This window comes from Typopeltis vanoorti, chromosome 9 (genome assembly GCF_054136105.1).
Source record: "Typopeltis vanoorti isolate ZY-2024b chromosome 9, IOZ_Tvanoo_1.0, whole genome shotgun sequence".
Lineage (NCBI taxonomy): Eukaryota > Metazoa > Arthropoda > Arachnida > Uropygi > Thelyphonidae > Typopeltis > Typopeltis vanoorti.
Window position 1 is genome coordinate 135,134,257 of NC_143557.1, and position 25,556 is coordinate 135,159,812.

Consider the following 25,556-nt stretch of genomic DNA (forward strand, 5'->3'; position numbering starts at 1 on the left):
TACATGTCCCATCACTTTATTAGTTCTTCAGCAGCACAGAATTCTTTGTCTGCTGTCTCAGCCAACTCCACTGAGACATTTTCAACCTCTTGATCATTAGTAAAATGTTTTCATGAACGCTGTTTCAGCAGGCTAACGGGTGAAAGGCACTTAGGGCAAAGTCAGGGCTGTAAGGTGGATGTTAAGGAGTTTCCACTGAAGTTCTTGAATTCTCTCCAGGATTCCAATAGCTGTATGAGATCTCACATTGTTATTCAGGAGCAATACATCTCTTGTCAGGGCTTGGATGTTTTTGGCAAATTGTATTCCAATGCTTCAATAAAATTCATAGATGATGTGGCATTCAAATTTTTCCCATGCTTTTGAAAATGAGCCAACAACACTTGCTGGGAATCCCAAAAGACTGTAAACATAAGCTTGAACTTTTTGCTTGCCAGTGAAATGGGATGTTTCCATTACAGTGAAGCACGCATTGATTCAGGCTGGTAGTGATGAATCAACGCTTCATCCCCTGTAACAATCCTGTTTAACATGACCTCTACTTCATCTGCAGAAGAGATGTTGCAAGGCTGAACCTTCAGCACAAACCCATTTCATTCAGTTTGTGCTGAAGGTTCAGTTCTCTGAGCATCTCCCATGCACACACTTTCTGAAAATTTAAGCAATCCTGTATTATGCTGTAGGCTAGACCATGAGAACAAACTATTGCACTCACTACACTATCATTATCTGCTTGTCATCTTGGATCATCTGTTTCACCCCATCTCACAGTGGCTTCTGTTGCTATCTTAACAGGGCAACCAGATCAGTTTTCATCGTGAAGTGTCAAGTGTCCCTGTGAAAATTTCTGGACTCAGTTGTGAACTGCTGCACATAAACACTTCTTATCATAAACAGGATACATCTCTTCATGAATGTCCTTTCTTTTGCAGGAAATCCTTTTGTTCATAAGAAATGCATACCAACACACTGTTCAACAGTTGTATACTCCTTGAGTTCAGTAGCAATTTTAGATTACTGAAAACAAGTACAAAACATGTGCATGCATGCATGCCTACTACATATACTGTCTTCATCATCCTGCTGCTACCTAGTGATGCATATTGAAAACTATTCGCTTCCAATTCATATCTTCTGCTTTTATTTGTGACATATTTACTGACTTTACCTCATAGTTAACTACTCAGAGAGAAACCAAAAATCAATGTAAAGGGGAAAAAAAAAATTCAATTGTACTTACTGTTTCATATGGCAACTGGGAACCCCGGCCTTCAGCAATATCCGCCAATAATCTAACAGTTAATCTAGTTGCACAATCCCCTACAAACAGCTTGGTGAACCCTAAATGTGTTGCAATATCACTCAATACCTTTATTCTGCAGAATAAAAACATAAAGTAAACAAATTCCTATTGTTAAAATTTCCCTGCAATGTTTTTAGTATTACATTCTATATATATATATATATATATCACATACTAAATACACTATGATGACAAAAGTATTTGGACCTAGTTGTGGTAAAAAAGATGTGCTTTAATTACATTTCTATTACCAAGCAAGGCACCTTTGGTCTGAATGACAGCAACTCTACCCTTCAGGGCATGCTTTCAACCAATTTCTGATATGTAGAACAGGAATATTCTTCCATTTCTCAAGCAAAGCTACCCCACTGTTGATGCTGATGATTTAGAGTTGCTGTGGTCTGGAGCAAATTCATCCCAAAGATGTTCGATGGGGTCGAAATCTGGACTCTGAGCTGGTCAGTCCAACACTTCAGCATTGTTTACTAAAATAAAGAGCCAAAAGGCTTCAGTTTGGCGATGCAAAATTTATAAAAATCAAGTGGATGTTAGATCCAGCATTATTTCAAAGCCGAATGTAGAAACTATGAAAGTTTCATACAAATAAGTTGACCAGAGAGCTTAGAGGAATACGCCCACTGCTATTTACAAGTTGCCCTAGCAGTGACCACTTTAGGAAACACGCACGCATGCTGCTGCTCAGGCGTCCGTATATTCGCTTTCTAATTTGATCCATTTTTTAAAGTTTCACTGGCCTGACAGCTGTTTCGAACTGGCTGGTTCTCCTCAAAATGGACCAAATTAGAAAGAGAATATATGGATGCCTGGGCAGCATGCATGTTTTCTAGAGTGGTCCACGCTAGGGTGACTCGTAAATGCTGGCGGGTGTATTCCCGTAAGCTCTCTAGTCAACTTATTTGTATGAAACTCTCATAGTTTCTATGTTCGGCTTTGAAATAATGCTGGATCTAATATCCACTTGATTTTTATAAACTTCAACGTTGTTTTGTGGAAACCAGTGGAAACTTAGACACACACAATGCAGTATTGCATGGAGCACTGTTGTGCTGAAACATAAAGGGTCACTGCTGAAGTACTTCCACAGCATTGGAAGCACGAAGTTGCCCAGGTAGTCATCAGATGTCATGGTTTTGGATACGTCCACCAATAGACAAAGCCCCATCCAACTGAACATCTCCATACCATTACTGCGACTCCAAATTTAACAGTTGGAATGATAAAGTCCTGCTATAACCATTCCCTGGGTAATCTCCAGATCCAAACATGACCATCAGAGGAAAATATTTGGAAGTGTGATCCATTGCTTCACAGAACCCCTTTCCAATTATCTATGGTACAGAAACAGTGTGAAAGACACCAGCCTAAATGTCGTCTGGCAATGACGGGGTGACGTGTGGCTTGTTCACAGCTCTACCATGATAACCTAAGGCATAAACTCTGCAGATAGTTTTATAATGCTGACAGATGTCCCTGCAGCATTTTCCAGGTTGATTGTCAGGTTCGTTGCTGATGACGAGTAGGATGTTTGAACATTCGGAGACAGAGCTCATTGATCTTGGTCAGTGAGTGGTGCTACTCTCCCAGAATGTTTTCCTGCTGCTGTAGTCTATCAACTTTCCATCTGCAAATGACATAAGCAATGATGGATTTTGGTACACTGAGACATGCAGCAATGTCACACACAGAAAGACCACTGATGTGACACTCAACTATCATCCCACATTGGAAGTCTGTCAGTTCAGCAGAACGTGGCATCTTGACATCGAGTACAGTACAAGACATGCAACACATCCCACCTTTTATTACCAGACTATTGCAGACATTCCTTGAATATTTGAATGTGGTAGGATTTGATATTTGCATGGCACATCCAAATACTTTTGTCAACAACAAATAAAGACCTCAAATATAGAGAGTAAAAGAATGCATGTTTAAAAGAAATAGAGATGAGCAGACATAAAGAAGACTATAGAAGGAAAAGAACAATGGTGAAGCCTAAGAAATAAGGAAGAATGTAAAAAAAACAAACAAAAAAAAAAAGCAAAGGAAAACTGGATAAAAGAAATATGTAAAGAAACTGAACATAAATTCTAATCATGTGAAGCTGATAAGACATATTAAATAAAGAAAAAAATAAATAAATAAACTACTTACTGGTAACAAAGAGATATCAGACAGATGTAAAGAATAAACATAAACAGTGAAATCATTGAAATTAAATATCAAGATAAGAGAAATCTAGGACTGGATGAAGAAAAAAGTGCAATCATTACCTAACTGGAAACTGTCAGAACATGAGATACCAGTTGAAATTTTAAAATAATCTGGAAGATGTCTAAGGCAATTTTTTAAGAGAAATAAAGGAAGTTCATGATTTCTCTGAAAGTCTGGTGATAAGGGAATGCAACAGAATTTTAAAATTATTGCACTTATTCAATCACACATTGCTTACAGATTCTTCTTTCACTACGCGTTATTCCCACTTCCTATGCAGGGTCCGCGTGTTACTTAGATGCGACTTCTTGTTAGTACCACTCCCAACCGACCTGTCGCCTAGTCTGCTGCTGGGGGGGGGGGGTATATTTTTTGACTGTAGAAGGTATGTTCACGGGGTCAGTTTGCCTGCTTGCAGGATGAAAAACGGCAGATAAACTGGCGGAAAAAACCCTACTGCCCACACCCAAGACTGGCTAACTTGGCTATGCCTGAGAAAAATCCTCAAATTCCTCACGTCTTCGATGGGAATCGAACCTGGGACACTCCTTCCCCAGGCATATGGTTGTGAAGTGCAAAGCCACTAGGCTAACCGTGCGGTAGTAAAAAATTGAACCTTATTTAGATGAAGACCAGTTTGGATTCCAGAATGGAAAAGGAACTAGAGAAGCAATACTGGCTTTAAGAACAATAACAGACAGAAGAACTGAAGTAAATAAATCCACACACATTGCCTACATATTTCATAACATACACACATAATATAACATACATAATAGTAGACAAAGGCTTTTCTAAAATGTACAATGGAACAAGCCTTTTCAAATAATGAATGAAAATGGGATCAAATGAAGACACAGAAGAATAATTAAAAACTTGTATGCTAACCAAACAAATAAATATAAAAATACAGGAAAATGAACCAACTGTAAACTAAATCAAAAACTTAAGGTATACAGATTGTGCACTGTCACCCTTATTGATTTTCAATCAATAAACAATGAGCAAGAAAGAGTTTAATAAGATTAAACTGGAGATTAAAAAAAAAAAGTCTTGCATGAAAAAAGAGCCAAGTATTGAAAAATACAATGATGGGAAGGAAGATAAAATTCTTAGAAACGTAATGAGACATAAATCATAAACACATTGAGGCATGTCGTTGGAAGTTTTTCCACTTGGTTATACTATAAATTAAAGATGCCAAGAAATTATATTCTTGGTGTAATCCTTTATCCAAGTGTTAAGCAAACACAGGTTGCACCTGAAGTATTTTCAAGACAGGGCAACCCATATATGTACAAATTGCCCTGTCCTGAAAATACTTCAGGTGAAAACTATGTTTGCTTAACACTTGGATAAAGGATTAAACCAAGAATATAATTTCTTGGCATCTTTAATTTACATTGATACATGACAAATTATACACATATTAATAGGGAAAACAGCAAGGAAAGAAGAACAGGATGCTCCAAATATACATTAGAAGATATATCTTGATTAAATGGAAGTTATAATCTACCCTATATATATAAAATGATAAGCCTTTTTATGTCACGTTTTGAAACTCACGGGCTGCCCCAAGTGTCGAGTATTCAAAATTCGAGTCATCAGAATTCAAGGAGAACCAGCCTACCAGTCCGGAACTGGGGGGGGGACCCCCAAATCTTCAAGATAACATGGGGGTTGGGTGCCATAGACGCCGGGGGGGGGCATATCCCCCCTAGTAAGAAAATAAAGAGAAAGGCCGAAGACACAGACCTGAAAGAAAAATTTCACCACGGTGACAGGTAACTGTCCCTTGAAATGATGACGATAAATCTTCTTTACTAATAATGTTATGAAATTATGCAAAATCCTCAGATTAATACTGTAAAATGAGTTTTCTCTCTCTCACACCCTGAACCCTTTTGAATTTCATAGGATAGGATTAAGGAAGTAAAACAGTCAGTAGTCAACAAATTCTTATGTTGACATTATGGGTTGATTGATTTGATAATTCCAAATACAATCATTTTTGTAATTAGTCAAAATAAAAATAAAAAATAACAAGCACCTTCATTCGAACTAATCTGTTTAATAATGTCCTATAGTTAAAAAACAGCTACAAGTATACAAGAACATTTTAGAATTATACAGCAAACATACCTCAAATATTTTAAAAAACTTTCCTTAGCTGTAAGAGACTTAAATGTCTCAAGAGAATTTATCATTCTCCTACCTAACTCGGCTAAAAGTGGTGAGTTCAGTTCTTTCAGAAAATCAATATTTTCAATTCGATGAAAAATTATAGGTTCTTCATCGTTCCTAAATGCCTGTTTACAAAAAAAATAATAAAATCAATCAATAAAATAAATAAATAAATTTATGTTAAATGTTGTAAAAAGTTTTTTCCACTTACTAAAATTAGAAAGTAAGTTATGCAACACAAACTGAAAATTTTCCTACAAATTAATTGTTAGAACTACATTATCAGATCTTATATTCCAGTCTTCAAATTCACTTCTTACTTTATCAACCCACCTAGATCTTGATCTTCTTCCCACCATCCTGGTTAAAAAAAAAAAAATAAAAAATAAAAAAACTTATTTTCCTAATTGTTTCTCTCCCATCTATTTTTCAGTGATCTTATTATATGAGATTAGCTCTGCTCACACATTCCTGAATGCTAAAAATGTCAAGTTGCTTCCTAATATTTTCATTTTTAACATGATTCAGCCACTAATGCCATCCGTTAAGTCTCCTAATTTTTCTCAGACACTCATATCTGTGGTCTCCAGTTTCTGATCACTGTTGTACTTCTAACTCAGCTTTCAATTTCATAACAGAGCACTGTCTACACTCTACTTTATGTTTCAGACTAATTTCTGTCTTATTTCATATTCCTTACTAAACTAGCCCTAGCTCCACTAATTCTATTATCTGTTTCTATATTTAATTTGCCATCTTCACTAAAAATCATAATTAAATAGCTGAAATGTTTAATACTTGTTCTATACCTTCTCAATTCAGGATGCAGTTGATGTTTCTAATATTCCTGCCTATTTATTAGAGCAGTTATCAACCTTCATAATGCAAGACACATGGAAGATGAATAATAGTGGAGATAATGTGTGCCCTTGTCTCACATCTGATTTAACACCCAACTATCCACCTATACCTATTTCAATTCAAACTACTGCTGACTTGTTGCTAGATAGAGACTATGCTGTAAATAGAGACTATGTATTGCTCGATATAATACCTAATTTACAAAAGCTAACTGTAGTGTTTTGACACCTTCTCATATGATTTTTTCAGATCTATAAAGTCAGATACAGATCCCTGTAGTATTCCATTGATTCCTCAACTATTTGTCTTAAATTGAAAAATCAGATACTGACAACCTCTGTTTTGGCTGAAGAATCCAGCTTTTCTTCTGCAAGTTTTCCTTCCACAATTTTTCTAAGCCTTTTCTCAAGTATGCTTGCATAAATCTTACTGGGAATTCAGTAGAGAAGGTCCTCTATAATTTTTTCATTCAGTTTTATTTCTCTTTTTGTAGATGGGTACAGTGAGAGCTCTACTCCAACCATCTGGAATTCAACCAAACAAACAAGATCTGAAGTATGCAGTGCAGCCACTGTAAAATGTTAATAACTCCATATTAGAGTATTATTGGTCAAATATCATCTACTCCAGTTGCCTTTTCACATTTCAGGTTTTTCATCGCTTTTCTGCTGCAAGTATTAATATGTACTTATGAACTACATTCCTCTTGAATGTTTTCTACCACCCAACTATCACTGCTTGTTTCATTTAGCAATCTGTTAAAGTAATTACTTCAGTCAGCTAGAATGTATAGATGGGGTGCTTAAGTGTCAAAACTGGATGATCTCCACTTAGCCTTTTAAGCAATGTGAAGAAATGACCAAGACTTCCGAACTAAAGTTCCATCCTCACATTCTCGTGATACAGCCCATTAACAGGTATCTACCCGGATACTAAATAGAAAAAAATGTGCTGACAATTTGAGATTTTGCCAACCAAATTGTATTCTTATTATTGGATTAAAGAAAATAAAATGACGGTACAACATGATAGAATTTCATGCCAGCTGGAACATCGACCTGTTAAACAAGAGCTCTACTGCCCATGGCAGGGAACCAGGGAGAACTGAGAAAAGTCAGCTAATGGAACAAATTCCAACTCAACTTTGCCAACCAAATTGTATTCTTATTGGATTAAAGAAAATAAAATGATGGTACAACATGATAGAATTTCATGCCAGCTGGAACATCGACCTGTTAAACAAGAGCTCTACTGCCTATGGCAGGGAACCAGGGAGAACTGAGAAAAATCAGCTAATGGAACAAATTCCAACTCAACATCAGCAGAGTTCAAAACTGGCACCATCTTTATAATAAGTATTAATAAAAGAGAAACATGACTACCAGAAAAACTGGATATCAGATCGCATAATAAGCATTGCTGAAACAAAGAAGACAAAAATGGTTTGTTAAACTGTGAATGAAGATATTTCAGAAGAATAATACTTCATTCACATTTAACATAATCTACCATAACTTAAGCAACATTTGTAAATATTATTTGATGTTAATCTCTTGCTTGTAAATTATTATTCATATAATTACTTTGAATTTGTTTATTATTGTTTGATTATTTAATCTAGAATATGTATTAGTACTGAAAGGACTCTGTATTAAAATGTCACTCAATTTATTTTATTTATTCCTATGTTAATGTTGTAAGAAGCTGTGCATATATATTATAAGAATTTGTATTTATCATATTTAAATGTATTTTATGTGAATTACGGATTATGTCTTTATTTATTGCTTAAGGGTCAAAGCTGTATAACTGAGAGGAGACCTCCACATAGCCTTTAAAGTAATGCGGAGAACCGACCAGGGCTTCTGACCTCTAATGTCCAATCCTAACCTTCTCGTGGTGCACCCTGTTGGGTATCTTCTTGGATACTGAACGAACGAGGATGGGCTGGCAATTTGGGATTTAGCCGACCAAACTGTATTCTTATTGGTTAAACCAAAATAAAAAATGATGGTACAACATGACAAAATTTCATGCCGGCTGGAGCGTCACCTGGTTAAACAAGGCCCTATTTGTTTTCGCCAGGGAACCAGGGCGAACAGCAAAGTCAGCTGCTGGAACAAATCTGAAAACAAACCCCAACTCAACATCACCAGAGTTAAACATTGGTACTATCAACGTAAGAAGCCTGAATGGCAAAGAAATGGAGCTAGCTGAGGAATTAAATAAGTACCAGATCGACATAATAGGGGTGACTGAAACAAAAAAGACCAAAACTGGTGAGATCTTTCTGAGCGATAAATAAAAAATGTTATATTCAGGCAATGACAAACAAGGAAAAGAGGGAGTAGCCATAGTATTCAACACAAAATACAAGGCTAATCTTCTTGAATGGCAGTCAGTCTCAAGTAGAGTACTGTGGGCAAATATGAGATTGGGGAACTGGACAATGAGACTTATTTGTGCCTATGGTCCCACAGAAGGTTCTACTGAGGTAGAAGTGGAGGAATTTTTTGAGGCTTTAGAAAAAGCAACTGACACAATGAAAAAGAAAAAGTTGATCCTTGTTGGGGATCTAAATAGCAGAGTAGGAAATGATTGTCAGACATAAAAAAAAATTTTGGGAAAATTTGGAGAAAAGAGCAAAGCTAATAATAATGGCAAATATCTGTTGGATTTCTGCTCAGGACATGGACTGGTTATCACTAACACCATGTTCCAACATAAAAATGTGCACAAATTCACATGGAGAGAAGAGGCAAGGAATAAGAAAAGTCTCATTGACTATGTTATTGTTGATAGTGATGTTTTCTCCCTGGTGCAGGACACCAGAGTGTACAGAGGATTTGAAATTGTTGGGGATCTAAATAGCAGATTAGGAAATGATTGTCAGACATAAAAAAATATTTTGGAAAAATTTGGAGAAAAGAGCAAAGCTAATAATAATGGCAAATATCTGTTGGATTTCTGCTCAGGACATGGACTGGTTATCACTAACACCATGTTCCAACATAAAAATGTGCACAAATTCACATGGAGAGAAGAGGCAAGGAATAAGAAAAGTTTCATTGACTATGTTATTGTTGATAGTGATGTTTTCTCCCTGGTGCAGGACACCAGAGTGTACAGAGGATTTGAAATTGGAAGTGTGCACTAAAATACACAAAGATTATTAAAAAAAAAAAAATGAAACAGTTTGAGAACAGGAATCAAACCTTGGAGATTCAGTGGCAAACTCTGAAGAACACATTGATTGATTCTGCCAAAGAGGCATGTGGTGAGGTTGTCTGCAAGGATAAAAAAATCAGAACTCCCTGGTGGACAAAGGAAGTTAAAGAGGCAGTGAAGGAAAAGAAGAAAGCCTATCAAAAGTTCCTGTCAAATAAGTCAGCTTGTGCTCTTAGAGAATATAGAGACAAATGCAAGAATGCTAAACACTGTGTAAAACTAGCTAAACAAAAGTCATGGGAGGACTTTGGCAAGAATATAGAAAATAAATATCAAGAAAGTGGAAAAATATTCTGCAGGTTGTTAAAAAAGCTTAGGAATGGAGGAAAGAGGGCTGTAAAAGGAGTTAGAGATGATAAAGGTGACATGAAAACAGGAGAAAAAGATATCATTGAAGTATGGAGTAATTACTTTGAAAAACTGCTAAATGAAACAAGCAGTGATGACAGCGCAGTGGTAAAAAACACTGACCAGGCATGCAGTCAGGAATACATATCCATACTTGAAGTAGAAAAAGCCATCAAAGGCTTGAAATGTGGAAAAGCAGCAGGAGCAGATGATATTCGACCAGAAATGCTGAAGTATGGTGGTATAAAAGTCTTACAGTGGCTGCACTGCATAGTTCAGAAAGCCTGGACAGAGGAACGAATTCCCGATGATTGGAGTAGAGCTCTCATAGTACCCATATATAAAAAGGGAAATAAATAAAACTGAATGTGAGAATTAAAGAGGTATTTCCCTACTGAGTGTTCCTGGCAAGATCTATGCAAGTATACTTGAGAAACGGTTGAGAAGAATTGTGGAAGAAAAGCTTGGTGAAGAACAAGCTGGATTCAGGCCAAACAGAGGCTGTCAGGATCAGATCTTCACTTTACGACAAATAGTCGAGAAAGCATGGAATATAACAAAGATCTGTATTTAAGTTTTGTCGATTTGGAAAAGGCATATGACAAGGTGACAATAGAGAAGCTATTCAATATGCTACAGTTAAATGGTGTCAATGGGACATTATATCAAGCAATACTTAGTCTTTATTTGAGTTGTAAGTCATCATCATCATCATCAAATTCCTGCCATGTACCCTCAAGGGGTGTACAGGATATGACAGTACTACATGAAAAAATTACATCAATACTAACTTCCTATCTACAATTTTCCTCCAAATCAGTCTGTTACTTGTCAAGACTCCAACATTATCAGATCTTATATTTCTCTCCTCTAAGGCACTTTGTATCGTATCAATCCACCTATATCTTGGTCTTCCTCTGGGTCGTTTTCCTGCCAACCTGGCAGAGAACACTTGTTTTGCTAATATTTCCTCTCCCATTCTATTTAAGTGACCATACCACCTGAGATTAGCTCTGCTAATGCATTCCTGGATGCTGACAATGTCAAGTTCTTTCCTAATATCCTCATTTTTAATATGATATTGCCATTGATGGCATCTGTTCATGCCACTAATCTTTCTTAGGACTCTCATATCTGCTGTCTCTAGTCTTTGGTCAAGTGTTTTACTTCTGACTCAGCTCTCAGATCCATAAGTTAAAACTGGTTTGAACACTGTCTTGTATACAGCTAATTTAGTGTTCCGACTAATTTCTCTCTTATTCCATATGAATTTATTTAGTTGACTTCCCACCATACCAGCTTTGCTGAGTCTGTTGTCTATTTCTATATTTAATTACCATTTTGAGTAAAAATCGTGCCTAAGTAGCCGAAATGTTTTACTAGTTCCACAGGTTCTCCATTCACAACACAGTTGACATTTTCAATGATTCTGCCTATTTTCATTGTCTTTGTCTTTTTATTGCTGAGCTTCATACCATATCTATTACAACAGCTATTCAATTTAGTCAGAGAATCTTGCAGACTTGTAGCGGATTTATTTAGAAGTATAACATCATCCGCATAAAGCAAAGAGCTCACATTAACATCTCCAGTTTTGATATCAGGTTTAATAGCACTTTCCTTCATAATGTGATCCATATAGATAATGAATAACAGAGGTGATAATGTACATCTTTGTCTTGCCCCAAATTTAACATTAAACCATCTTCCTGTACTTCCTTCAATTCTAACTGCTGACTTACAACTCAAATAAAGACTAAGTATTGCTTGATATAATGCCCCATTGACACCATATAACTGTAGTGTATTGAATAGCTTCTCTCTTGGCACCTTATCATATGCCTTTTCCAAATCGACAAAACTTAAATACAGATCTTTGTATATTCCCATGCTTTCTCGACTATTTGTCGTAAAGTGAAGATCTGATTCTGACAGCCTCTGTTTGGCCTGAATCCAGCTTGTTCTTCACCAAGCTTTTCTTCCACAATTCTTCTCAACCGTTTCTCAAGTATACTTGTATAGATCTTGCCAGGAACACTCAGTAGGGAAATACCTCTGTAATTCTCACATTCAGTTTTATTTCCCTTTTTATATATGGGTACTATGAGAGCTCTACTCCAATCATCGGAAATTCGTCCCTCTGTCCAGGCTTTATGAACTATGCAGTGCAGCCACTGTAAGACTTTCATACCACCATACTTCAGCATTTCTGGTCGAATATCATCTACTCCTGCTGCCTTTCCACATTTCAAGCCTTTGATGGCTTTTTCTACTTCAAGTATGGATATGTATTCCTGACTGCATGCCTGGTCAGTGTTTTTTAACACTGTGTTGTCATCGCTGCTTGTTTCATTTAGCAGTTTTTCAAAGTATTTACTCCATACTTCAAGGATATCTTTTTCTCCCATTTTCATGTCACTTTTATCATCTCTAACTACTTTTAGCACTCTTTCCTCCATTCCTAAGCTTCTTCAACAACCTCCAGAATATTTTCCCACCTTCTTGATATTTATTTTCTATATTCTTGCCAAAGTCCTCCCATGACTTTTGTTTAGCTAGTTTTACACACTGTTTAGCTTTCTTAGAGTTGTAAGCCAGCAGTTAGAATTGAAGGAAGTACAGGAAGATGGTTTAATGTTAAATCTGGTGTCAGAGAAGGATGTACATTATCCCTCTGTTATTCATTATCTATATGGATCACATTATGAAGGAAAGTGGTATTAAACATGATATCAAAATTGGAGATGTTAATGTTAGCTCTTTGCTTTATGCAGATGATGTTATACTTCTAAATAAATCCGCCACAAGTCTGCAAGATTCTCTGACTAAATTGAATAACTGTTGTAATAGTTATGGTATGGTCAGCAATAAAAAGACAAAGACAATGAAAATAGGCAGAATCATTGAAAATGTCAACTGTGTTGTGAATGGAGAACCTGTGAAACAAGTAAAACATTTCAGCTACTTAGGCACGATTTTTAGTGAAGATGGTAAATTCAATATAGAAATAGATAACAGAATCAGCAAAGGTATGGTAGGAAGTCAATTGAATAAATTAATATATGGAATAAGAGAGAAATTAGTCGGAACACTAAATTAGCTGTATACAAGACATTGTTCAAACCAGTTTTAACTTATGGATCTGAGAGCTGGGTCAGAAGTAAAACACTTGACCAAAGACTAGAGACTGCAGATATGAGTCCTGAGAAAGATTATAGTGTGAACAGATGGCATCAATGGCAATATCATATTAAAAACGAGGATATTAGGAAAGAACTTGATATTGTTAGCATCCAGGAATGCATTAGCAGAGCTAATCTCAGGTGGTATGGTCACTTAAACAGAATGGGCGAGGAAAGATTAGCAAAACAAGTGTTCTCTGCCAGGTTGGCAGCAAAACGACCCAGAGGAAGACCAAGATATAGGTGGATTGATACGGTACAAAGTGCCTTAGACGATAGAAATATAAGATCTGATAATGCTGGAGTCTTGACAAGTAACAGACTGATTTGGAGGAAAATTGTAGATAGTAAGTTAGTAATGATGTAGTTTTTTCATGTAGTACTATCATATTCTGTACACCCCTTGAGGGTACATGGGAGGAATTTGATGATGATGAAAAAAAAAAGAATGTAAATATGTGGAATTCTGCTGATATGATTTTATGTAATTCTTCTGATTGAATTTGATTGGCTAGTAAAGGAGAAACGGAATTGTTTTTAGCTAGCGTGTGCTTAGAACGTGAACGGCTATGATATGGAGAGAAGCCTGTAGATGTAAGCTGAACTGGCTAGAACCAGATTTTGGCCGAAAGAATAAACAGAGTTAATTGGAAAATGAAAGTAAACAGGGAGAGAAAGCTCAGGGACAGCGAAGAGACTGGTCGTGTGTAACGAAAGGCGAGTTGAGATATGTGGAAAAATCGACAAGGAAAGGACCGGGAATAAATAGGCATTAAAAACTACCTCTATGGAATTCTGATATTACGATAGATTCCTAATGATTAGAGGGAAGAAAGCTACAGAGCTGAAGTCAATACATAGTGGAAGATAAGGAATTAGCACATGATGTAAATCTAATGTGTCAAGACTTATGTAGCTCTGTGTTTAATATTTCAGTTAGCAATTGTGTTTCCTCACGATAATTTGTTAACAGGAATTTTAAAAGTGTGTCTAAGTGAATTCAATGTGCAGAAGTTGTAACCCGGTAAGACTTATCCTTTTTACATCCAGTGTGAAGCAGATTAAAGTTAATTCCGCCTAATATATCTAATGTTAAATCTGGTGTGAGACAAGGATGTACATTATCCCCTCTGTTATTCATTATCTATATGGATCACATTATGAAGGAAAGTGGTATTAAGCATGATATCAAAATTGGAGATGTTAATGTCAGCTCTTTGCTTTATGCGGATGATGTTATACTTCTAAATAAATCCGCCACAAGTCTGCAAGATTCTTTGACTAAATTGAATAGCTGTTGTAATAGATATGGTATGAAGGTCAGCAATAAAAAGACAAAGACAATGAAAATAGGCAGAATCATTGAAAATGTCAACTGTGTTGTGAATGGAGAACCTGTGAAACAAGTAAAACATTTAAGCTATTTAGGCACGATTTTTACTGAAGATGGTAAATTAAATTTAGAAATAGACAACAGAATCAGCAAAGCTGGTATGGTGGGAAGTCAATTGAATAAATTCATATGGAATAAGAGAGAAATTAGTCGGAACACTAAATTAGCTGTATACAAGACAGTGTTCAACCCAGTTTTAACTTATGGATCTGAGAGCCGGGTCAGAAGTAAAACACTTGATCAAAGACTCGAGACCACAGATATGAGAGTCCTGAGAAAGATTAGGGGAGTGAACAGATGGCATCAATGGCAATATCATATTAAAAATGAGGATATTAGGAAAGAACTTGACATTGTCAGCATCCAGGAATGTGTTAGCAGAGCTAATCTCAGGTGGTATGGTTACTTAAATAGAATGGGAGAGGAAAGATTAGCAAAACAAGTGTTCTCTGCCAGGTTGGCAGCAAAACGACCTAGAGGAAGACCAAGATATAGGTGGATTGATACGGTACAAAGTGCTTTAGACGATAGAAATATAAGATCTGATAATGTTGGAGTCTTGACAAGTAACAGACTGATTTGGAGGAAAATTGTAGATAGGAAATTAATAATGATGTAATTTTTTTCATGTAGTACTATCATATCCTGTACACCCCTTGAGGGTACATGGCAGGAATTTGATGATGATGATGATGATAATATATCTATACCCTAGCTGAGGTGTTTAACTATAAATAGTCGAAGGAATGAAACACTAAAGTATTCCCCCTGTGAATTGATAATTGCCTTGTAATTCAATTGAATGTTTATAGACTAGAAGTGAATTAGAGAACCACAACTTTAAAAATATTTATTGTGAATTCTGAAACTTTGAATTGTGAGAACTATTTTCTATTAATTGGTAGAATATAGAGAACTGAGAGTTGAATGTTTGATATCTAATGCATTGTATCTATTCTAAGCACTAGACTAAATCGATGTGTAGATGTTGTGATTTGTCTCATAGAATAGAGACAGGTTGTGATAGAAATACTTGTCTTGAATAATAAGATCTAAGATTTTTGGCTTTAATTTTAAAACCTAACTGAATAGCTACCCGTATCCCAGAGATATATTGGATTTGTTCAATTGCATTATCTTGTTAAGAAAGTTATAGTTGGATGTACATGTTATATAATCCTGCATTAAATGTTTTGTTTTATTGAATTCAATTTGATGTTTGCCTGATTTCCTTTCATTGCACCGCTCATAAAAAAATTTATCGGACCTTGCGGAAGCCTTAAAAGATAATATTAACCTCAGCCTGTAGTAAAGTGAGATTGCAAACGTTAGTTGATGATTGATTCCTCTATATCATAGAGACTAATCTGAATATAAGGTGGCGCAGGATAATATAAATTTCTTTATATTCAGATCAGTATCAATCAACATCTGACAAATAAAAATCGGAATTTAAAGAAGTAAGGATAAGCTCAACTGACCATCATAATTAGATCAGTCAGCAAGATAGGACGACACAACAGTATCAATGGAAGAGAAACATGACCACCAGAAAAACTGGATATCAGATTGCATAATAAGAGTTGCTGAAAAAGAAGACAAAAATGGGTTAGGTGGTGATATAATAAGCAAAGTGATATTCTAGCAATAATGAGCAATGAAAAGAAGTAACTAGAGTATTCAACACAAAATATGAAGATAACCTTTTTGAATGGCAGGCAATATGAAGTGGGCAAATATCAGAATGGAGAATTGGACAATGGGACATATTAATGCCATGACCTAAAAAAAAAAGATTATACTAAAGGAAAAACGAGGATATTAGGAAAGAACTTGACATTGTCAGTATCCAGGAATGTGTTAGCAGAGCTAATCTCAGGTGGTATGGTCACTTAAACAGAATGGGCGAAGAAAGATTAGCAAAACAAGTGTTCTCTGCCAGGTTGGCAGGAAAACGACCCAGAGGAAGACCGAGATATAGGTGGATTGATACGGTACAAAGTGCTTTAGACAATAGAAATATAAGATCTGATAATGTTGACAAGTAATAGACTGATTTGGAGGAAAATTGTAGATAGGAAGTTAGTAATGATGTAATTTTTTTCATGTAGTACTATCATATCCTGTACACCCCTTGAGGGTACATGGTAGGAATTTGATGATGACATTTTTTAGGGCTAACTATTTTAAAAAATCACACACTAGGATGAAATAATTTAGTTACCGATTTGAAACATTTTACAAAGTTATTTTTTAATGGCATACTACACTATTTCCATGTACACTATGTTCCAAATTTACCGCCAAAATTTATGTCATCTGCTTTACATAGCATTTTGCTGATCATATCTCATGCAATTGTTTTCCTTAATTTTTTTATTTTAAATTATTTTCCTAACCTTTAATCATGAGCAAAAGAATTAGTGAGCAAAAAATAGAAGTGTGAAAATGATTCGAAAAGTAATCTGATTGGAAGAAAAATTGAAATAATAAAGAAAAATGAACAAGGTGAGTTCAGAGCAAAGTTAGGACAAGAACACAAATATAAGTGAATCAACTACTGAATACAAAGAGAAAAGTAAAGCTGCTTCAAGTTCATCATACATCATCATACTTGAAATCAAAGTATCATAATGATTGAAGTAGAGAAACTTCTTTTTACATGGATCGAAGATTGTAACCAAATGGATCGTGTTAAACACTGACATTATTAAATCAAAAGCATTGTCTCTTTGTAGCCTGGAAAGAAAGGGCTATCAATGATGGAAAAGAAGAAGAATTCCACGTTAGTGCTGGGTGATTTGTGCGTTTCAAAAAGTGAAATAGCCTACAGAATGTTCTAATCACAGGCAAAGCTGCAAGTGCAGATAAGAAGATATCCAGAGATTTTGAAGAAAATTGTGTAAGAAGGGGACTATTGTGATCAACAAATATTTAATGTCAATGAAAACGGCCTTTTTTGGAAGCGAATGCCTTCCAAGACTTTTCTAACCAAATTAGAGAAATCTCAGCCTGGTTATAAAGTCACAAAGTCGAATGAAATTACTGCTAGCAATATGCAAGCCGTTTGGAAGCACATTCTTCCACATTGTGCAAATGATTTTAGAGGCTTTTGAAATGAATCTAAGTTAATTAAATCTCATTCTGAGAAGTTGAGTGATTCCGACCTGCTAAATTTAGATGCACAGCGGAAAGATCCTAAAGAATATGAAGAAAATTTAATCACTGACAAGCACAAAGAGGTTTCACAGAAACAATTTGAAAATAGTTTTCATACAATCGAAGTTTTTAAGCAGTGTTAAACTGTGAATGAAATTATTTTGTATGTTTTTTATTCTTCATTCACATTTAACATAATCTACCATATCCTAAGCAAGACTTGTTATATATTATTTGTTAGTCCATTGCTTAAGATTTGTTATTCATGTATTTTCCTTGAATTTTATCAGTTATTATTTAATTATATAATTTTAATATATGTTATGTTAATGGAAGGACTCTGTAGAAAATACCATTTATTTTATTGCTATATTCCTTAGGAATATTATAAGATATTCAATGTATGTAACTTTTATGTGCCTTATGTGAACTGTAAATGAAAGTGAAGAAGAAAAAATTAAGTAACTGTAATATTTTTTGTTATTATTTTTCATTACTGAGTGTAAAGGTATAATCTTATATAATGCTTATGTTTACGTTTTGTTCGTTGCCATGGAGACAGAAATAAAATAGAACGCACGAGCTTAGGGCGTGAGCTACGGTAATTGGAAGTAAAGAATTAATATGAGTTGGACGAGAGAACAAGTTTAGGTGGGAAGAAGGAAGGTATATAAAAGGAAGGTGAAAGTAAACAAAGACTCAAGGGCAGGACATTCAAAACACTACGGGGATGAAGAGAAAACTTATAGGCGGCTGAGAGTAAAGTCAGCGGTGGCAGTAATAGGAATTTTAGTGCCTTAATAGGATTAACAAAAGACCGGAAGATTAATAGGCAATCCAGAATAATTACTCTAAGTTCTAGAATTACTACGTATTCTAGATGTTAAATTAAATATGGAAATAGACAACAGAATCAACAAAGCTGGTATTGTAGGAAGTTAGCTGTATTAGCTGTATACAAGACGTGTTCAAACCAGTTTTAACTTATGGATCTGAGAGCTGGGTCAGAAGTAAAACCCTTCACCAAAGACTAGAGACTGCAGATATGAGAGTCCTGAGAAAGATTGAACAGATGGCATCAATGGCAATATCATATTAAAAACGAGGATATTAGGAAAGAACTTGACATTGTCAGCATCCAGGAATGCATTAGCAGAGCTAATCTCAGGTCACTTAAACAGAATGGGCGAGGAAAGATTAGCAAAACAAGCATTCTCTGCCAGGTTGGCAGGAAAACGACCCAGAGGAAGACCAAGATATAGGTGGATTGATATGGTACAAAGTGCCTTAGACGATAAAAATGTAAGATCTGATACTGTTGGAGTCTTGACAAGTAACAGACTGATTCGGAGAAAAATTGTAGATAGGAAGTTACTAATGATGTAAATTTTTCATGTAGTACTATCATATCCTGTACACCTCTTGAGGGTACATGTCAGGAATTTGGTGATGATGATTATCATAGTATGCTTACATCCCTGGAGGATTGATATTAGCAAATGATGAAAAGCAAAATCACAAGAACACATTTTAACATTCAATCCTAAATGCCATATTGTATTTTGAGATAGCCTAATAAATTTCTGTTAGGATTCCAAAAAAAAAATACATCCAGCTAGAATTTCAGGAATAACAGAAGGACAAGTAAAATTAATAAAATAAGTATTTATGTATTCTGCAAAACATATCTAAAAAGGAACATCAGTTTTAAAAACTTCTTATTTTTAAGAAGTTTTTAAAACTGATGTTCTGAAAACTGAAACTGATGTTTCAAATTTATATAATAAATTTATATAAATTTGAAAAAATAATCAAAACACTAAACTAGCTGTATACAAGATGGTATTCAAACTACGGAGGCTGTTCAATAAGTTATGAGACTATATTTATACAGAAAACAGATCACCTTTAATCGTCATCATTTACATGGTCTTTTCAAAGTAACTACTGTGAGACACGGTGCATTAGTGTTTAGATTATTTTCTCAAATTAGATTTTCAAATAGAGAAAAAAAAATTTTTTCAAATTTTTTCAAATTAAAAAATATTTGATTATTTATCAAAACACTAATGCAATTTTTTCAAATTGTATTAGTGTTTTGATTATTTTTACAGTCCTGATCTCACACCGTGCGATTTCTGGCTGTTTCCTCAGCTCAAGAAACCACTAAGAGTCCACTTCTTAAACACACGTGAAAGTCCGTTTTTGACAGTTCTTTCAAAACTGCCTCCGCAGCTTTTACACATGCTTTGTTGCTTTCGAAATGGTGGCCTCTTAGTGGTTTCTTGAGCTGAGGAAACAGCCAGAAATCGCACGGTGCAAGATCAGGACTGTATGGTGGGTGTGGTAGGATATCTATGTTGTTCTTCTGCAAAACGTCCACTACACCACCAGCAATATGTGGTCTTGCATTATCATGGTGCAATAAGAAGCCATTCTTCAGCAATGGACGCTTCCTTTTGCCGTGCTGTACCATTGTCTGTAAAACATCTGCATAGTATGAGCCATTTACAGTATTCCCAGGTTCTACAGCGTGTTGGTAAACAATGCCCTCATAGTCAAAAAACATTATGGTCATAACTTTACCAGCCGATTTTACAGTTTTTGCTTTCTTGGGGGTAGGCGAAGATGGATGCTTCCATTCACTGCTTTGTTGTTTCATTGTAGGGTCATAGTGATACAACCAAGCTTCATCTGCTGTAACGATGCGCTTTAAGAAGTTGTTGCCTTCTCGTTCCAGTCTTTCTTTCCATTCTGTGCACACATCCACTCGGTGCTGCATTTGCTCCGGTGTCAAGAGTTTGGGAATCCATTGGGCGCAAACACATTTCAGTCCCAAATGTTCAGCCATGATTGAGTGAACACTTCCCACAGAAATATTCAGGACAACATGCAGCTGGCGTACTGTAATTCTGTGATCCTCCTTGATGATAATCACTGCTGTGTTGATCATTGTCTCTGTGATGGACGTTGAAGGTCTTCCCTCACGTTCAAGATCTTCCACATTTTGCCTTCCTTCCTTAAAAGTTTTATGCCAGCGAAAAACACTTGCCCTCGACATTGCTTCATCGTGGAAAGCTTCACGTATCATGTTAAAAGTGTCCAATGCCGATTTTTGCAAACGCACACAAAATTTAATCGCATAACGCTGTTCCAAGGACGCTTCCATTTCGACGACTGGTTGCGGCTCGTAGGCACACCAAAACAAGCTTGCGTTTAGTCACGTGACACTCTGGCACATCAGCCCGTATATGCCATCTATCAGCCTCTTTTGTTAATACAGACAGCAACATTTCTTTATTCCACAGAAATTAATATTGTGATGAGTGGTTTCGCGACAGTAAAATTAGTCTTATTACTTATTGAACAGCCCTCGTAATTTGAACATATGGATCTGAGAGCTGGGTTAGAAATAAAAATCATTTGATCTCACAGAGATGAGAGTTCTGAGAAAGATTAGGGGAGTGAACAGACAGCAACAATGGCGATATCATATTAAAAACAAGGATATTAGGAAAGAACTCAACACTGTTAGCATTCAGAACATGTGAACAGAAGTAATCTCAGGTCACTTAAACAGAAAACAAGTGCTCTTTGCCAGGATGGTAGGAAGAAAACTCAGAGGAAGATTATGTAAGTGAACTGATACAGTAAGAAGTATCTTAGAAAACAAAAATATAAAATCTGATAATACTGGAGTCTTGACAGATAACAGATTAATTTGGAGAAAAATTGATAAGAAGCTAGTAATGATGTTGCTTTTTCATGTGGTACCATCATATATCTGTACACGTCTGAGGGTATACAGATATTACATCAGGAATTTTATGATAATGATGATGGAGGCAACATACTCAATCAATAATGACAATGTTTTATGATTATTTAATGATTAGAAGAGGGTTCTAATCTTTATAAGGGCTTTTAAACTAAAAATTAGTTTGGTCTTCAGGATGAGAGGGGGGGGGACTTACGTTTTTTCTTCTACAAAATAAGGAAACCAGTCAGATAATAAAAACACTTAGCAGATAGATTAGCATACTGTGGAACGGTGTAGAATGGTGAATTAGTCCTAGGACTCCACGAAGGTGCCAATATAATAATGATTATTATCATCACATTATGTTCACACTATATTCATTTTTAAGTTACATAAAATAGATTTATTTTTGGAAATGAGATTAATAAATTTTAAAAATGCAGAAAAACAGAAAATGCAATAAATAATTTATTTCAATGATTTATTTCTTTCAACTTTGTTTAATCTTCTATGCATTTAAACAGTTATTTTTATTGTACATTTAAGACCTTACCATTTCTAAAAAGGACACATAAGCTGGAAATCCAGATTTTAACATTAAAAGGCACGTTTCTTGATAATTATTCAACCGTTTTTCTGGACATAAAGAAAATGATATACCATCTGAAAGCATTAAAATGAAATATATAATAAATCAATCTTAAAAACAAGAACTCCAAAAATTCATAGTAAAACTACTTAACATTTGACAACTCCTTTGACTACTGATATTTTGAATTCTGAAGATAATCAGAGTATAACAATCACTATTTTGTTCCATATTTATGGCTATTAAAAACACTAATTGCATCTGTTCTTTTCAATGAAATTAAATCCTTATCCATTGCGCTAACTAGATTTCTGCATAAGTGATGATGATGATGGTGTTGCCAAATGTTACATAGAAAAATTCATGTGAAGTCATTATGTAAGACTTCTCAATGAGTTACTCAAAACATGTACTATAATTAAAAGAATATAATAACTAAAAGAATATGTATAAAAAATAACTCACTGATTAGGAAATTCTAATTAGAATTTCCTAATCAGTGAGTGGAAATTTGCAAAATACTGCGAGTTATTCTCTGACATAGTAGCAAAATCTGTATGTTTTCCATTACTGAAGAAAGAATACTCGAACAAAGTGAAAAAAAAAAAAAATAATAATAATTAATGCATCATCATGAATACCCAAACTAAAAGAACAATGAGAAATTCGGATGCAAATGCCTATAGCTGATTGCTGTAACAATGGTTATCTATTTTAAATACAAATGCACATGTATTTGTGTTCAATGTTTTTTTTTTTTTTTTTTTTTTTTTCCTCCCTGCGTTAGCAGAGCTAATCTCAGGTGGTATGGTCACTTAAACAGAATGGGCGAAGAAAGATTAGCAAAACGACCCAGAGGAAGACCGAGATATATGTGGATTGATACGGTACAAAGTGCTTTAGACGATAGAAATATAAGATCTGATAATGTTGGAGTCTTGACAAGTAACAGACTGATTTGGAAGAAAATTGTAGATAGGAAATTAATAATAATGTAATTTTTTTCATGTAGTACTATCATATCCTGTACACCCCTTGAGGGTACATGGCAGGAATTTGATGATGATGATTTTTTCTCCCTTAAGTTCCTGATAGCATTATAATCTATTGGGAAGAGAGATAGAGAAATCATTTTACAAAACTAGAAATTACAATTTCCAAAACTTTGGGAATAGAATGTCCATAATGAAAATACTTCAATGAAACAATCTGGTATTATTCTAAAGAATCCTATGTTAATGTCAATTACATAGGATTATATGATGAGTATTGTGATCTACTTCTCAGCTGAGCACTCCTGTCTGATTTAAGTAGATTAAGTTAGAAGAGCAAGGCACCTGATAACACTTTGTAATGACAACGGAGTAAGCTTGTTTTTAATGGAGTACCTTGTCTTCCATAAATTATATTCATGGGTTTGTAGCTGGCAATGAAGCACTTCCATGCATGGAATAAGGATCCTTCTGGAAGGTAGCCAATTAAGGACTTTTTTTAATGTTACTTCTACCCACAAAAAGTTGAAAAGCTATAATACTTTCGTACTTTTTGTATATTGGTACTTTAATTTTATTATTTTTGTTTTGTTACATAATCTGAAAATCTTGCTCTAGAGACCACACATAGAGAACAGTGGTCTCATACTGGGCAATGAAATTCATCTCCTACCTAAAGACAATCAGTGCCAACAGCCGGATTCAAACCCACAGCCTACTGGTTGGAAATCAGAACTGTTAACCACTTAACCAATCAAACCAAAGCAATACCAAGCCATTATCTCATCTATGAAGTAAATGGCCTGGTGTTGTTGGGAGATGTACTTCGGGGAGCACACTTCTGAAGTTTGTTGTGAGCTCTTGAGTGAGACATACAAGGTGATGAGAGGAGCCATCAGGGCAGATTACTGAATAGGGTAACAGGTAGTGGGAGAATGCGATGTCATTCCTGAAAATTATATAAGATTAAAGAAATGAAATGGAGAATTTTTGCATAGTGAGCAGTGAATGAGTGGAATGCATTACCAGAGTGGTTGGTAAATGCTCCAACGCTGAATATTTTCAAGGCAAAATATGATGTGTGATCTGTGACAGTTTGACTTCACATGATGACTCTCATTCCATCGAGATAGATTAAGCACACAGGAGTGATACACATACTCTCTTTTCACATTTGTAGTAAATAAATGTGAAGAGAGAACTGTCAGTTCCTGTTGTAAATTAACATCCAGAAAGAATGCTACTGTAAAAATTTCACATAAACATAAAATTCAGATCAATCCTCCCAAAACTTCTTCACTATGGTACTGCTCCAAACTTTACATCATCATTGACTCTAGTTTTGCATACAAACCTTCTTAAATGACTGGGAAGCAAAGTACCTACCTTGATTACAGAACACTCTCAAACCCCAGGTTCCCTCTATCATACGATTTTAGGTAATTATCTGATCAATATTATTCTATCTAATAGAATAACACAGGTAGTTATAGATAACGATATGAGCAAGCCAAATACACTTAACAATGGACTCCCACAAGGGTAAGTTCTGGCCCCTCTTCTATTCAATTTATATATCTCATCTCATCTTCCTTTCCCTCTTTTACCTTGCAGTGTCGAGGGTTGCTGATGATTTATGCATCGCATTCCAAAACCAGAACTTCTGTGCTTGAGAAGTGGCGTTTTATTCCAAGCACTACCAAGACTGAAACATGCTGTTTCCATTTGAACAATAGCATGGCACAAGACATCTTAAGAGTGCCACTAAATGGGAACATACTACCACACAATTTTAATCCAAAGTATCTGGAAAGACCCCTCTCCTTTAATAGACATCTTTCCAATATTGCTGCCAAACTCAGAACTAGAAATAACATACTGCATAAACTTGCTGGAACAACCTGGGGGGCTTGTGCTCCCACATTAAGGACATCTGCTCTGAGCCTCGTTTACTCAACTGCTGAATACTCAGCTGTCTGGCTGAACAGTGCACACATTAAATTAAATGATACTGTGTTGAATCAGACAATGTGTATCATTTCTGGAACAATAAAGACTACTCCATCATATTGGCTACTAGTTCTGAGTCACATACAACTGCCACAACGACGTCAAGGCAACCTGATTCGCGAATATAACAAAATTTGCCGGAACCCACTGCTTCTATACACTGATATTGGCAGCTTTACATCACAGAAGCTTAAGTCAAGACACCTGCCTATTATAACAGCACAACAACTTGTCACTGAGGGCTATGATGCAACAATAGCATGGCGAATGGGCATGGACTGCTAAAGCCCCAGTAATCTGGCAAACTGT

General features: G+C 35.5%; 1 protein-coding gene across 2 annotated transcripts in view; it reads right to left on the minus strand.

The window, feature by feature from the left end:
- Positions 1-25,556, minus strand: part of Ctu2 (Cytosolic thiouridylase subunit 2) — a 170,379-nt gene that overhangs the window by 95,403 nt on the left and 49,420 nt on the right. For both annotated transcript variants that reach the window (XM_090398131.1, XM_090398130.1), the window contains exons 5-7: positions 22,210-22,319; positions 5,684-5,850; positions 1,241-1,376 (exon numbers count right to left, since the gene is read on the minus strand). In XM_090398131.1, the coding sequence (XP_090254257.1) occupies positions 1,241-1,376; positions 5,684-5,850; positions 22,210-22,319 (413 nt within the window). The remainder of the gene's footprint in view (positions 1-1,240; positions 1,377-5,683; positions 5,851-22,209; positions 22,320-25,556) is intronic.